At 42.9% G+C, this 15,548-nt stretch overlaps 1 protein-coding gene across 2 annotated transcripts in view; it reads right to left on the bottom strand.

Moving 5' to 3' along the window:
• Positions 1-1,320: 1,320 nt before the first annotated feature.
• The window catches only part of pax7a (paired box 7a), a 44,725-nt gene continuing 30,497 nt past the window's right edge, over positions 1,321-15,548 (bottom strand). For both annotated transcript variants that reach the window (XM_026307844.1, XM_026307843.1), the window contains exons 8-9: positions 5,152-5,401; positions 1,321-3,943 (exon numbers count right to left, since the gene is read on the bottom strand). In XM_026307844.1, coding sequence (XP_026163629.1) covers positions 3,828-3,943; positions 5,152-5,401 — 366 coding nt within the window. In that variant the 3' untranslated portion in view covers positions 1,321-3,827. The remainder of the gene's footprint in view (positions 3,944-5,151; positions 5,402-15,548) is intronic.

Here is a 15,548-nt window from a genome sequence, read left to right on the forward strand (position 1 = left end):
TCTCAAATATTTAATAAAGTATGAAATATAAATAGTCACCTCATGATATCACAGCCTAAATAGAAGTTTATTCAGATCAGTACCTACTCTATCCAGCATCAAATTCATCTCCAAATACAATTTGTTGTCAGCGATGTTGGTAATTGTGATTAGTGATGCCTTTAATTTCTTCCATTAAATTGCAAATGAACAGTAAAGTGTTGGTTATTATTTTGTTGTATATAAAATGTAAATACATCTTACAGCACAACCTGGTTGATTTGCTAAGATAGCATAATTTGCTATCTTTACTAGTTTACACATATTTATGTTTGGAGGTTTTATAGCTGTAGTGACTGAAGACATATCCAACATGTTTAAAGTGTGTTTAAAATCAGTCAGGACTGAATGAGCATGTTTGACATACCTCCAGCAGTGCTGATGGTAAAAAAAAAAAAAACTGAATGAGCTCTAGTAATCTCACATGTAATACAAAACTTTTCGACCACACTGGTTATTTCGCTTGCATTCATACCATACCACAGAGGTTTGCAGACAACATTCTTCCACCGGTAGCGCGAGAGGAGAGCGCTGCTGGTCAACATGCAGAATGAATGACTTCCCACAGCTGCAAGGGGACACGCTCTCTGAGTCTGGTATGTCTGAGCTCCCAGTCATCAATCACAACACCAGCACTGAACGGTCACTAGTGGCTCTCCGTTTCCACTGATGCACTTGACCATACCTAGAGGACACACACATTCACAGATAATGTGCATTTACTTAGTGCATGCACATGCTAGTGCACAAAATATATGCACAGATTATTTTCATTATTAATCCATCTTCTGTTTGTTTGGATCATTAAATAAATCTTTACTCTATTAATTTTAAAAAAATGCCCATCACAGTTTTCCACATCCTAAGGTGATGTGTGATCAGATTGATTTAAAACAATGAAAACCAGTAAATTCTCACATCTGAGAAATTGTAAAGAAAGAATATCAGGCATTTTTGCTCAGCGAATGAAATGAACAATCAATTAAGACAGTTATTTATGAACCTTACCTTACACACATACATAGTAGCACGGTAAAGATCTCGGCGAAATGTGCTAAAAACATGCAAAAAAAGCCAACACAGTAAAAACGAGACAAATGAGAGAAATCAGTTTTGGATCTTTAATTGATAACAGTTACGCCAGTGTTACAGTAAACACACCAACAGGCTGAAGGTAGTAAATACCAATACAAGTTTCCCACTACTCTAATACTTCATACAGCAGAATAAATTATACCATGATAATATACACACATGCGGAACGGAAAAAGGAGTAAAGCAAAGCACAGATGTCAGAAAGCAACTAAACAGGTTAAGGGTCAAACAGACGGGTGGGGGATAAAGAGTTGTATGCCTTAAATATCCAAATGTTTATTGACGCAAGTGTTAGAAATGGTTTTGATACACTAAAGACGATTCTAAAATTCTTCCTTTTTAAAATATACACGGGTGAGGCATCTAAGCAGAGCAGTCAGAGCTGCTGAGATTCAGTGCGGAGTCAGCGTTTACTTCTTCTCCTGAAGGTTTATTGGTCCACAAATCAAACATGACTCAATTCAGGTTCCCAGAGCAGAGAGACTTGTCTTCACCAGCTTCGTTAACATCACACTGAACCATTGGCAGAATCCCACACCGAAGGCTCAGGAGTTCGGGTGTGTAGGGTCCATGGTCCAGTCTAGTCTGTGTTAATAATCAGTCTGTAAGATCAGGTTAAATACCCCCCAAATGCTCTGACTTGTAAAGATGCTTCATCCAGCCACCTTTTTTAAATATACAGTGGCCCTGTGGTCCACATAGTCTGTCATCAAGCTTTCACTTTCCATTGAGCTCAGTCCTCTTTTTTTTACAATCTTAATGGTAACATTTTAATGGAATTTATATTTTACTAATTTATACAAATTCATTCTTACCTGGGCCCAAAACAGAAATAAAACTTTTGGTCAAACGGGTAAACCAATTAAATACAATTAAAACAAAACCAACAAATAAAGGAAACTCAAATCAAACATTTACTTCCACAGATCCCTTGCTTCCCTACCACTCAACATAGTTTTGTTTTAGTATAAAACATACTCTTTATAAACAAACAATACACAGTCTGCTCGTGCTACTGTACTGTACAGTTTTCAGTTTTTAAAGGTAACTAAGGACCAAATTCTGTCTTGAGATAAAGTTAACGATTCCGTGTACATTATCAATATCACACTGATGCCAATGAAGAAGAAGAAAAAAATCACACACATCTCAATGGAACAGCTGGTCCTGGATCGTATCAAACTATGAGTGCTATACAAATGTCTCATATTCACTATTCTTTAAACTTTTTTTCTTCATTTTGTACATTTCAGTGAGTATGTCAAAGCGGAGGATTAGAGAGCGTTCCAGTCCAAAACAGAGAGGGGGCCAATCAGTGGTGTTACCTGTGCTCTTTCACGACTGACTGGATTATATGATTTTCCAGAGCATGTGAATGGCACAGCTTGTGTACTTTTTAATCTCATAACAGAAAGCGCTGGAATGCCTATGGTATAGTTGTAAATGGAGACTGAGGAATGTTTTGAAGGAATGCTTATTTAGTCTGAAAATGGAGACCGGCTGAAGGTGCATTTACAAAATCTGCTAATTACTCGATAAAAAACAGAATCATTACCTAGTAATGGGAAGGGTCACTGTGAATTAGCTTTGACATTATATTAGTGTGATTTAATCTCCATTACACTGTTTAAGTCACACAGGATTCCCTGGCAGATGAGATTTGGGAGGAGCAGACAGGGGAATTGAGTTAGCCCTCCTTGGCAAGGTCCATATTTCTGAACAAAATACATTAATTTCCCCAATCCTGTTTTTGAAAACAATGCCCATCTCCCAGTGGACTGTGGCTAAGGATGGGATGGAGGTTAGAAGTGGAAAGCTATTGGCCGCCAAAATGCTGCTTAAATTCCCTGCAGAATCCATCCAGCCAGACTTCCCACAGAGTGGCCAAGTTCTTTAGGAATGTCAAGATGAATATGAAAGTGGGAAGGTCAAACCGCTCACGAACATTAGAGCTCAGGGAACAGGCAGAGGAGCAGCAGCTTGAAAAACAATCATCCTCTCTTGTGTGACTGCCGACACGCAAACATGCACACGCAACAGGCACTCACTCCCGAAGTGTCTCAGTCATCCGCTGTGTTTTACACACTTACAGCTAACAGAGAAAAGAGATATGAATGGAATCATAGAACAACATAAATCACATTAACCATAATCATAAAACAGCAACAATAATCTTAACAATATCAAAAAAGAACAAGAATAAGAGTCACTCTAATGATAGTGGCTTTTTAACTACTATGAACAGCAAGGTCAAAGTACATCGTGTTGATGGCTCTAAATGTGCTGGACTGCAGCCACGACAAAGAGAAACCTGGGCCAAGGTGTCCAACCGTTCTTAGGTTGCCTGGGCTTCTGTTTGGCCCTCTAAGCCAAACAAACCAAAGTTTGGACAAGGGGTAGGAGTACAAGGAGCAAAAAGAGAGGCCCAGTGATTGTGAAAGAAGGCTACAGAGCCGCCTGGTGGTTAATATTGGTGTGAAAAGCTCAGATCCATTCCCAGAAGAGCATTGTCACACCTGCAAGCGTCACATTCTGTGGTACACAGCGAGGCAGCGTGTCTGTGCGCTGATGTCATGGCCGGGCTGCAGAGTGAGCAGCAGAGAGGCGAGCTGGAGTTGGAGTCCAGACTTGATGAAGCATGGAAGAAGGTGGCAGAGGGTGAGAAGAGAAGTCCAGGGTGCGTCCACAGGGCGTTAGTAGGCCTGTCCCGTCTCCACTTGCAGCAGTCCCAGCACGGCAGAGTGGTCTCCAAGTTTCATCCTCCTCTGGGTGGACAAGCTCACGTTCTTAGCCAGGTAATCTACTGCAGCTACACAGAAACAGAAACACAGAAAAAAAAAAACACACACACATCAGACAGGTGGTAGATTCCTGAGACATATGTCCTATTCACTCTCATTTTATTTTTCTGATTAAGGCTGAAATAAGTTGTGGCAGAAGCGAGTGACTCAAATGAAAAACAATTCATAGAGAAAGAAAGATAAAAAAAACCCCTCCCCTGTCCCTTGTCTGAGGTTGGCACGCTGTTGGCACGGAGCATGTGCATCCTGGTAAAAGTCTCCATGCTGTCACTCAGACGGGTCCCCATGTGTGTTCTATGTGCCAGTCTTCATTACACTTGGCATCTCTGATTTCATGCCCTCCACACTCCACATGGCCGATCATTTTCATCCTCAGACAGCAGCTCTCTCCTCTCTCCTCCATTCATTACCCATCTACTGTGCTCAATCACCATCTTAATTAACCTCACATCAGCTCACATCCGCACTGCCATCAGTTTCTTGCTGCTGACAAAACACTGGTGCGCACACACAAAACCTGACAGATCGGCAAGCGCTCATATGCATCCACGCGCCACAACACAAAAACAAAAACCAGCAGATTCACAATATAGGAGATCACTACTAGAACCTGCATATAAACACAAACAAATGTCGGCTAGCTGGCGCTGGCTCGCCTGTTGGGGAAGTGTGCTTCATTTTACCTCTTATGAATGGCTGTGACAGCATCAGTCAATTATGCTAATCTAATAAAGCAAACTCTTTCCTGGCCTGAGGGTGTGTGTATGTGTGTGTGTGAAGGAAACGAAAGAAAGAGGGAGAGAGAGAGGTGGGCAAAAGGACACTGTGGCCCCTCAGGGTGTGCCGTTCTTTGAAGTGGCCCTCTCCTCTTTCCCATCCAAGTGGAGTGGGGTGTGACTAAGGCAGCTCTCTGGGAGGATGTTGGTGGTGGTGGTGTTTGTGGTAGTGTGTGTGTGTTTTTGGGTGGGTCGGAGGGTGTGGGGGGGGGGGGCTCCTTTATCAAGAGCACGTGTCTGCCTCCACCAACCAAGGTGCAAAGGTCAGGAGGTTCTCTTGCTTGGGAGTTGGGCATCACTTCATAGGCTTTTTAAATTTTGTTAGCTTAAGAGGAGGATACAATCATATGACCCACTCTCACTGGACACGCAACAAGAAAAAATATTCAGCAAAAACCAAATATACACACACTTTATATAAATGTGCAGGTTTTACTTACTCTGGCTGTACTGGCTGTACTGGTAGCCTGCGGTGACTGGGTCCACGCTGTAGCTGGTGGCGCTGTAGGTGGGGGGACAGTATGACTGGGAGGAAGCCAGGCTGTCCACACTCTTGATGGTGTCAGAGCGCTGGCTGCAGCTGGCTGAGATGGGGTTAGAGCTCTCCAGGCTGCTGTGCAGGGGGGAAATGGAAAAGTCGTGCTGGGGCTGGGAGGGTACAGCGCTGGGGTTACTCAGGATGCTCATCACCTGGGGGAGGGGGGAGGGGGAAATGGAGGATGTTAGAAATTTGGAAAATTGAGGATCAAAGGATTGACAGAGTTGAGGGAAAGTACTTTTTTCCTGAAAATATAGTGCCATCCTAGCATGTCACGGTAAAGATGCCAATAGAAATACACCATTTCAACTTTGAAATAGGGACAGGGAAAAACTTCCTCCCAATTTTTTTAAAAAAAGGAGGGGAAAGGATACAAGGAGGGTGATGAGGTTAAAAAAAGGAGAAAGGGAACAAGAGACACTGTTTCCATTAGCTGACACTGCCAGTAAGTGTTCTGCTGTGGGACAGAAGGGTCCCAGGGTGATAATAAACCCACCATTTGTGCCAGACAGCTCCTGTCCTGGACCCTGAGGCCTGAGCCAGAGCCTACAGCACAACAAGCACCAAGGGAGTCCCTAATCCCTCGCCCCTAGCCTACCCATCTCATGAATAGTAATGGTGTTGGAACTGGTAAATGATCCCCTCAGATCCCCACACAAAGTAGGCTCCACAAACCTTACAGAGGGGCCTGCTGATACTGCAGGTTGGGACTCGTCTGAACATTACAGTGTGTATATTATTCATAGTGCATAAAAGCTTCCAATTCAATATTCCAGATTAATGTAATAGCATGTGACATTCGTCAGAAGAAGGTCTCAAAATATGTTAAAATGGAAGAGATTACCTCTACTGCTACTCCGGTCGGAAGCACAGAGGCCCAGAACACTGTGAAGAATTTTGTTTTCTTATGCTGCTGGTTTCTTTAAATGAAAAAGGGAAAGTAGAGTGTATGTGTGTGAGAGAGAGAGCAGGACGGGCTGGTAAAAAGGAAACTGTCCCTCCTATAGCAGGGAAGTCTTCCTTTCAACATCAGGTTCATGTTGAGTTTTGCTATGCTGCACTGGCCTTTGGCCCCAGCTGCTGCTAAACCAATTAGCCCATCGTGGAGGTGGTTACACCAGGGTGATACGCACGCAGACATATATTTGCATGCATGCACACACACATACGGCACAACCATAGAGGCAATGCGGGGTCTAGCCAAGCAGTCCACAAATAATGCACAAAGCCAGGAATATCCCACAGAGGGAAAATTCACCATATTCTGCAAATTAATCATATTTTTTAAAAAAGGCCTCCCAGGAAACACGAAGCACAACAGAAGCATAATGGCTGGTTAGTCATTTCCACATGTTAATTCTATCAGTATGGAATCCTCCATCGTCCCCTCCACATCTGTGAACAAAGCATGTGACATGTATCCATAAGAGGGAGATTCATGGCCCTCTTCATGCTAGACACATGTGATGCTCCCTCCCATATGGAACTGAGCTGCACACACTGAGGAAGATGAGAGGAGTATATGTTCTGATGGTTTGTGATGGCTGAAAGTGAAGGGGGGAGCCTATTAAGTGTCCGGAGAGAGACAGCTGGAGGGCATAAGTCCATTTTAGTCATTGATTAATTGAAGCTTGATTGCATCGCTTCCTTATGAAGTGGAATAGCTAACAATTGGCTGGATTATTATTCATGGTCATAAAAGTTCTTAAAAAGAAAATGACTTCTTATCATTGACATTGCGCAGTTTTGCTATTTTAGAGAATTAAGATGGGTCAAATACTTAAAGAGTCTGACAAACGTCATCTGTGAGGATGTATTTATCCTTCAGCCATCCTTCCCCAAAAAAAGAGCATTCTGTTTTAATGATTTAAGTTTTTCTAGAGGGGAAAAGGTAAGCTTTTCTAGAGTAATAAGGTTTTTGTTAGCTGTGCGTCAGCTGTACTTGGTGTCCACACCGCTCACTAAAAATCAATGTGGCCTCATCCAAACCATTCACCCAATTTGATAAAGGTGCAGCTAGAGGTGAGCCGTCAGAGTCAATTCAGCCTCTCAACACAACTCGAAAGTGTCTTATGAATTCTTCAACCATATATATCATGTTTTCATTACAGGGCTTTGGTACTTTCATGTCCCCATAAAGTTCTTTCAGTTCACATTCAAGTGTTAAATAATATTTTGTCACAAAAGTTTGTAAAAAACATTTGTAGCTGGATCTGTTTCTATACACTATGTAAAACAAAAGGTTATAGATATTAATTACTGGCATAAAGTATAATATTCCTGCAGGTGGCTTTGATTCAAAATCCTTTTTAAACTCCTAGCCAGCATGTTTACTCTCAGAAAAGGCAAAAAAAAATGTTTTTTTAAAAAGTAAAATATACATGATCTGACATTATGAAGATTTGTTTTTGGACTGACTTGGGTCAAATTTGACATTATATCTCAATATACACACAAATGACATTACATATAGGTATGTTTAGAGCAGAGAAAAGAAATCGTAACCACATTATTTTTCTAACATATTCTTGCAAAGAAGACTTTTTTCTCCATCCCTCACTGCATCCCTCCCTCTCCTACCACCCCCCCACCTCCCTCTCGTTTCCCTGCATACAGAGTCCTCAGCAGCGCAGAGTTCGTTTGTTGTTTGACGTTGTGTGAGTGCTGGTTTGGGAGATAATGCGAGCCAGGACCTAGTTTAAAGGACAATGCTCCAGGGCGTTCCCTGCCTCTCTCAACCCCCCCCCCCCCCTCTCTCACTCTCTCCTTCTCCTTTTTCTGCTCCCTCCCTTCAGATAGATTACTTTATAAATAATAATAAAAAAGTAATTAATTCTCTCAACTTCTGAGCCCTCCAGGGTGTGGCGAAGTGAATGGGGAAGTGTAAATTGATACAATGTGCATCCTTTCAGATAAATAAATAGTGCACTTGAGACACAAAAAGAGGCTCTTTCATACCTCCCTAATTTCTTCAACAGACAAATTACATTTTTTTTTTTTTGTCTGTGTGAATGTTTGACGAGTTGTTCTTTGTTGGATTTCTTTCCAAAATAAAACAATGTGACAGAGATAGAGCTGACAGAAATACTGTGGGTAAAATAAAAACAAAAGGGGAAAAAGTCAGTTAAGAAAAAGAATGTAGCACTCCTGCAAAACAACTCCTTTATATTGAAAGTTTTGTGTTATTGCACTTTAACCATTTGATTCTAATATGCTGTACAATATTGAAATTTGCTTGTTGTTTTATATTTAGCAATATGGACTTACTGTGTCTCAAATCTCTGACTGCAATACTGATGAAAATTGTGTTGCAACTTTTAGTCCAAGTTCAAGCACCTCATGACAATACAGTGACAGGGCAGTTGTGCATTCAATTAAACCAACACAAACTCACAAGTATAAAGAGAGGAAACGGCGCTGTGTAAATATGATAGGCTATAGAATAAGGGGCAACGGGGACAGAAGAGAGAAGAGAAAGTGATACAGGGTGAGTAAGAGGAAAGTGGAGGCTTTGGGAAATACAAAGACTCCTGTAGGACTGCACTGGCCTGAGGGCTAGCCTGCCTGGAGAGCTGATAGGAACCCCTTCTGTTCCATTCCCAGCGCCAGCGCCAACACACCCCACTCCACAAATACTCTTAATCTGCGCAAGACTGGATTAGTTCCTCTGTCACCGATAGCTCCCCGTTCTGCCCGAATCAAAATGCCCCCAAGATGTACCTTTAAGTTTGGCAGAGGTCACCAGGGCAGACAGGGAAAAATGAGCACTCCAAATGTCTGTAAGTTATCTGAGTGGTGCAGAATAGCATCTTGCACCTTAGCAGATCTGCCTGGCTGATACTCGCTTCAGCAAAGAATGATTAAAGATCCACAGTGATGACACTGAATTTCAGATCAATATTTGAAGGCCAGTCCTGAGGGCACGATTACAGGAAGAGAATAGTGTTTCATTCTGTGACCCAGGAGTCGCACAGATCCAGTGACTCAAAACAGTCTGACTTTGAGAACAGCTAAAATGTTTGATACAGACTCCTAAAATCGTGTGTATGAAGAGCAAATTTTCTTAGATAACTAAAGAACTTATTAAATAAAAACATTTTGATTGCCTCAGAACATCAGTATCAAACGCCTAATCACCTGAAACAAAACAAAAATGAAGGAAGCATTTAACAAATGAAAATATCAGGGATCCCCCCCACCAACCCCAAAGTCAGTTGACTCCTGCTCCCACCCTTCCCCCATGCTTCACATGAGAGGGCCAGCCCAGCGGGCAGTAAGGCCCCTCATCTGAGCAGACAAAATGACTATTTAAAAATAACAGTGATTGCATAAATTGAATTAAAGCGTTTTGGTCACGGTGGAGGTTGCGTGAGGGGTGGCGAGGGGCCTCAGCAGACAGCCGGGATGGTGGCAGGCAGCAGATGATGGGCTCTGGCCTGCATGCCACTGTGTTAATTGGCTGCGGCACATTAATAAAAACTGAAAAGTGTCTTCCACCAGCACCATAGGATGAAGAGACAGAAACAGAATGAGAGGTAGAATGGGAGGAAGGATGGGGGGGGGGTTAATGCTGGAGGGAGCGAAATGGGCCTTTGAAGAATGTGTGCGTACAGGGGGTTGGGGTGGGGTACTAATTGTGTTCAATTAAGTGGCTGATTGGCACTGACAGGATCTGGGCATTGACAAGTCAGGCACAGATGAGGACGATTAGCGGGCACTGGAACAAGCTGTCACTCCTCACAACATGTTAGCCATCCTGTGCCTTCTCCCTGTGCTCCATGAAGTTGTTCGTGCATACAAAGGAAGTTAAAACAAGTGGAACTGGAATAAAATTCATTTTTATTTGAGGGCTGCCCCATCTCTCCTCTCCCCCTTTACTCATTTTCACCAAGCTAAAAGCACACCAGCCCAATTTCACTCATGTGAGCCTTAGCTTGGAAAGAACAGCTGTTCAAACTGGAGGAAGGCTCCCCTCCCTCCTAAACATCCCACAGCATAAGCTATAAACTTGGCTCTGCACTAAGCAGAGGTTAATATGTCGTCTATTGGGCTGCAATTGGAGAACGTGTGGGGAGCAATGCTCTATTCTCTGCTAGTGATATGCTTGAGTAACAATGGGATGGATTCAGCCATTGGGAACAAGAGAGGCCCCTTCAAAGCGTACACACACGCACACATGCACACACGCGCACTCACACACACACACACACACACACACACACACACACACACACACACACACACACACACACACACACACACACACACAGATTCAACTCTCCGCACCTTGCACCAACGCCTCTTCTAAATTAAACGGCAGATTTTCTGATTCCAGGAGAATGGTTTTAGCAAGACAGAGCCTGTGTGTGTGTGTGTGTGAGAGAGGGAGCAGCTCCAGGAGGAAAGCGAGGCGGATTGAGGGAGTGAAGGAGAAAAAAAAGGAGCAATAAGAGGAGGACAAGGAGGAGGAGGAGGGGTGAGGTGGGGGTTGTTTGCTAAAAACAGCAGGGGCAAGGTCTAGTGAAAAATGTCAGGTCAAATTGTTCTTGACAGTGTTAATATCGGCACCTCATAGCCATAATTACATGTAAATAAATAGTGAAATAGCTCTCAGCTGGAGACTGAGTGGGGAGAGCTGCTGCATGAGACAACCAGCTGAGGACCCAACCACATCCCATATTCTCATCTTATTGTCAAGAGGAAGAAGACACAGAAGGAAAAGAGACACATGCATTGAAGCATGCTGTCAAATATACTCCTGTTTAAAAAAAAAAGGCTAAAAAAAACTGTGAGCGTTAGATCAACTTTGCAAACAGTACACAGGCAGGGAGTCCACAATGAATGAAACGTTACATAGAGAGAGTAAAAAAACTAATGAGGGACATGCAGGAAGAGACACAAGGAAGTAGTTACACAATGAGACAAACGTGGGTGAGAGAAAAAGTCAGAGAGAGTATTAATCACAGCTGTGCACCTGTCAGAGTGGCATCTGGAACTAACAGGAACCACATGCGGCTAGACCAAATACTGAACCAGGGCAGGTCCACACCAAACCAGCCCTACTTCTGCCATAGCCCATCCCTTCACCCTCTGCACCCTGACACTTGACCCTGAAGACAAAGGTCACCCAGAGCATACCCCACAAAGCCAGAGGAACAGTTCACCTGCCCAGCAGCCTGCTATCCCAGGAGGTTGATATTAATTATTTATTATTAGTTGTATTATTACTACTACTATTTCAAGTCACCTTCAAATTGTGCATCCATGAGGAAGGAAATCTCTGTAGATGAGCATGTGACACAGTGTATGCCTGTGTGTAATAGGCATTTTAGATAGGATCGATGTCTGTGCCTATACTTTAATAAAAGCAGTACCACTCTACACCTTATAGGCATTTCAACTGCGTGGGACACACAGCATGTGAATCAGTCTCAGTCATTTTCCTCCTTAAATCCCCATCTTCTAGGATTTACTGAAATTCATATTGGCTGCCTCTGCAAGATAAATGTAAATCACATTCCCTTATATTTACTATTTATCAGGATGCAGCAGCTCACTTTCAGCAGGAAATATCTCTCACCCGCACACAAACACCCTTGCATTTAAATAGCATTTTTATTGTCCGCCATAGCCTTTCATCTGGGCGTAGGGAGAAGAGCTGCCTCTCCAGGGGAGAGTGTTGGAGCAAGAGAGTAAGGTGGGGAGAGAGAGAGACAGAGACTGAAAAAAGAGAGAGAGAGAGCAAAGCACTATTGGCAAGGCATCATGGGATGACAAAAAGCCAAATTGAGTGAAGGAAGGTTGGTAGGTGAAAAATAGACTATGAATGCACAAAGCCCCAACCAAAAATATTTTGGAATGACAAGGAAAATGGCTTCACTTGGGTGCTTGAGAGACCTAAAAGATGGAGTGAGCAACAAATGGCTCAGATATAAAGATGACTAGTGAACTGTCTCAGCTACTTGCAAATAGGCCTCGTGTGCAATGACCACGTGAGACACTCTGGTTCTGCATAGTGTCATAAAGGCTCATAAATACTTGGGTACTCCATGCAGATATAACAGTAATGTACAGACACAACTCAATACGCATGATCATACAGCAGACGAGGTCAGAGCAACACAACACTCACCATGTGCAGCAGAGGTACATTTCTGGTGTCACAGGCAAAGAATATTTGCTCAGAGTTCAAAAGTGTTGCAAAACAACAGCAAACACTAATAATCTGTGCAGAAACAGTATAGCCAGTGGATATGATTTACAGTCCCTGGATTTTCTTGGCAGCTGCCAACTGCAGGTCTTTTTTTTTCTGAAAGCCTCTTGCATCTTTTTTTATACTTGCCAAATTGAAACACTATTTGTTTTAATGGGAGTTCTAATTAACCAGTATGTATTCCCCCTCTTGCTCTGCGAGTGGCTGAGCTATGAATGCAGGCTATGTGCTCATCCCCTTTGATTTGTTGTCAGTGGAGCCTGCCAGCTGACACAGTGCCCGGTGAGAGGCTTAATGCCCAAGTTTTAATAATGTGGGGGACTACATGAATCTCCCCCTCTCATTGGTATTCAGGTGCAGAATGGCTTGTTAGAAGTCAGGGAGGAAGGCGGAATGAAGCCAGAGCTCCAGATTGTTCCGTACATTTTCCCCTCCATTTTTTTTTTTTTTTTTTTTTTTTTTTGGCAACAGCATAGCTTGCTTCTTAAAAATAATTCATCCCGTTTTTAAAAGAAGCGTCTGCGCTAGCTAATGGAAGAGCAGCAGCACAGTTTGGAGTCTCCCCTGGCTTATCTCTCTCAGACAGTTGTGGGGAGTCGCTGGTGAGCATGGTGTCAGCGTGCGTGGTACGGTGCAGCGCCGCGCGGGCAGGCAGGCCTGGGGACACAGATCAAAGGGAGGCAGGGGTGAGAGCCGCTCTGCCTCTGATCCCGTGTACATGTGTGTATGTGTGTGTATGTGGAGGCCCGGCCCACTCACACAGCCCAAAGGCCCTCCTCAGATACACACACACATCCTTGTCATTCCAAAACACACAACACTCTTCACAAAACTGCAAAACAGAAAAAAAAGTTCCTTACAAAACTTTGCAAACTTCCTTCATCAAAACAGCAATAAAATCTGTAGCCGCCAAGCCACCAGAGTTCACTGACTTCCAACTGTCCCCATCATCTACATCACTGGATGCATTCAATGGTGCATTTCCCACTTTTGCCATGCGAGAGAAATGTTTTCTTTTTTTTTTTTTTTTATTCCCTGATGCCTATATTTCTCTGAAGAGTGAAATCCAAGCTCTGCCACTGAGCTCCTCTTGCATGGCTTTGGCACTCCAGTGCAGTGCAGTTGTTTTCTTTCCTCTCCCAGCAGGTGTCCCTGTCATGCAATAGTGAGGACTTCAGCCCAAATGTCTCCCCACAAACGCAATGCCCATAAACACTGCTTCAAAGAAACATTTGAAAAGTATCTAAAAGGCTCTTTTGAATTTCATATTATTGAGTTTTGTTGAAAATATATGAAATTCTTAAAAGAAGACGGTGTGTTGGCATGACCTCCTCAGTTAAAAGAAAGCTGTCTGACCAAAGCAAATATTGTTTATTTGTTGTCTAGTAGGCAAAATTCAATTTTGAAGCATCATGATGACCATTTAATAAGTCAGGACAAATGCCTTTTTGAACTGAAATACATGCATAAAAAAATGACAAACACCAAGGCAGCCATAAGCTTAAATCGTCAGGTAAAGATGGCTGAAAAATACTGACATGCCCTTCCTCCGTGCCCTTGCCTTTCCTTCCTTCCAACACCTGCTGTGCCACTAAATGAAACAAGACCAACAACAAAACACACTTCTGGTTTCATACCCTTTGTCCAGCCATGCACAGCTTCACTCTCACCACCTCTAATATACTGCCTCCCTCAACCAGCCAAACACATCGTATATCCCACAATGACAGCAACCAGTTTGAGTGTGGATGGCTTTTCCACTGCCTGTAATGGGAAAATGTGTGCTGTCGGGATAGGTTATGGGATTGGGATGGACGCAAGCTCCTGTCGGGACTGCTGAACGCTGCAGGATTCCATTACAGTCTTGGCACCTCGCCACCGCAGCCCATTTACTGGGAATCAGAGAATTTTTGTCAATCTTTACAGCAACCGCTAGGCCATCAATGCCAGACACTTGAAGAAATAGCTCACATATACCAATGCACAAGCATATCTCCAGCAAACAGATGCTGTCTGTAACTTACAATATCAAATTCTCATTTCCATTTCGATAGAGAGTCTCTTTGTGCTGCTTTTTTCCATTACAGGAAAGGGAAAAGAGGTGAGGGAAAACATGCTGTACATCATGAAAAATAAACTGTGAGGTGTTGAATGTGTGTTGATTTGAGGAAAATTTGCTTATTTAATTTATTGAACACCAAGCAAAAACAGAACAAGCTCTGATAGGCAAAGGTAAACTTAATGTTTATTGTGTGGGTTTTCTGTGTTGTGCTCTGTGTTTGTGAGGTAAGAGAGGGAGAGAGAGAGAAGGAGAGAGAGATAGTGTCTGACCAGCCCAGCAGGACGCTGCACCACAGAGGGAACTCTGATTCTGCTGTCAGTGGGGACATTCATCTCCATGCTGAGAGACTGATAGGAATGCCACACAGCATTCTGCATGCATTCAATACATTTCAATTCTGTGCAGTGCAAACATGGTGTGACATACCAAAACGTCCACACCGTATGCACATATGCCCCCCCCCCCCCAAAAAACAAAACTTCAAAATACATAAATGAATAGAAAAAACAAATAAACTGCAATTCAGTTCCAATTCAGTGGGTTTTTTACAAAGACTTTCATCAAACCCACTTGATAGAGTAATTGAATATTGAGAATCCATGCTGTACAGTTGCCCAAAGGCTTCTGTCCTAATCCTCACTATGACAGGAAATGTTTAATATCCCAGCACATTCTTCAATGCCTGTGAAGAGAGGGAGAGAAAGCGACAGTGTACCCCATGCCAGTATTAGAGAGAGCCATTAATGAAAAAATGACTCCATGTTCCTGGTGTTTTTCTGCAGGTTTGCAGTGAGAGCATTAGCAGTTAAAGCCCCTGTGCCACGATTAACAATCAAACATGCTGTGAGCCTCCATGTTATCCTCCGTCGCTCCAGCAGGAGAGAAAATCTCTTTTTTGTCACAAAATCCTTAATTCTTTCTTCTCTGAAGAAAGAGAGTAATACCAAGAATGTTTCCAATCTGCTTTGAGAAATATTTGAAGAAAAAAAAAAAAAAAACTCCCAATAAAACATGTGTGAACGAC

Source organism: Mastacembelus armatus, chromosome 5, assembly GCF_900324485.2.
Source record: "Mastacembelus armatus chromosome 5, fMasArm1.2, whole genome shotgun sequence".
Taxonomy (NCBI): Eukaryota; Metazoa; Chordata; class Actinopteri; order Synbranchiformes; family Mastacembelidae; genus Mastacembelus; species Mastacembelus armatus.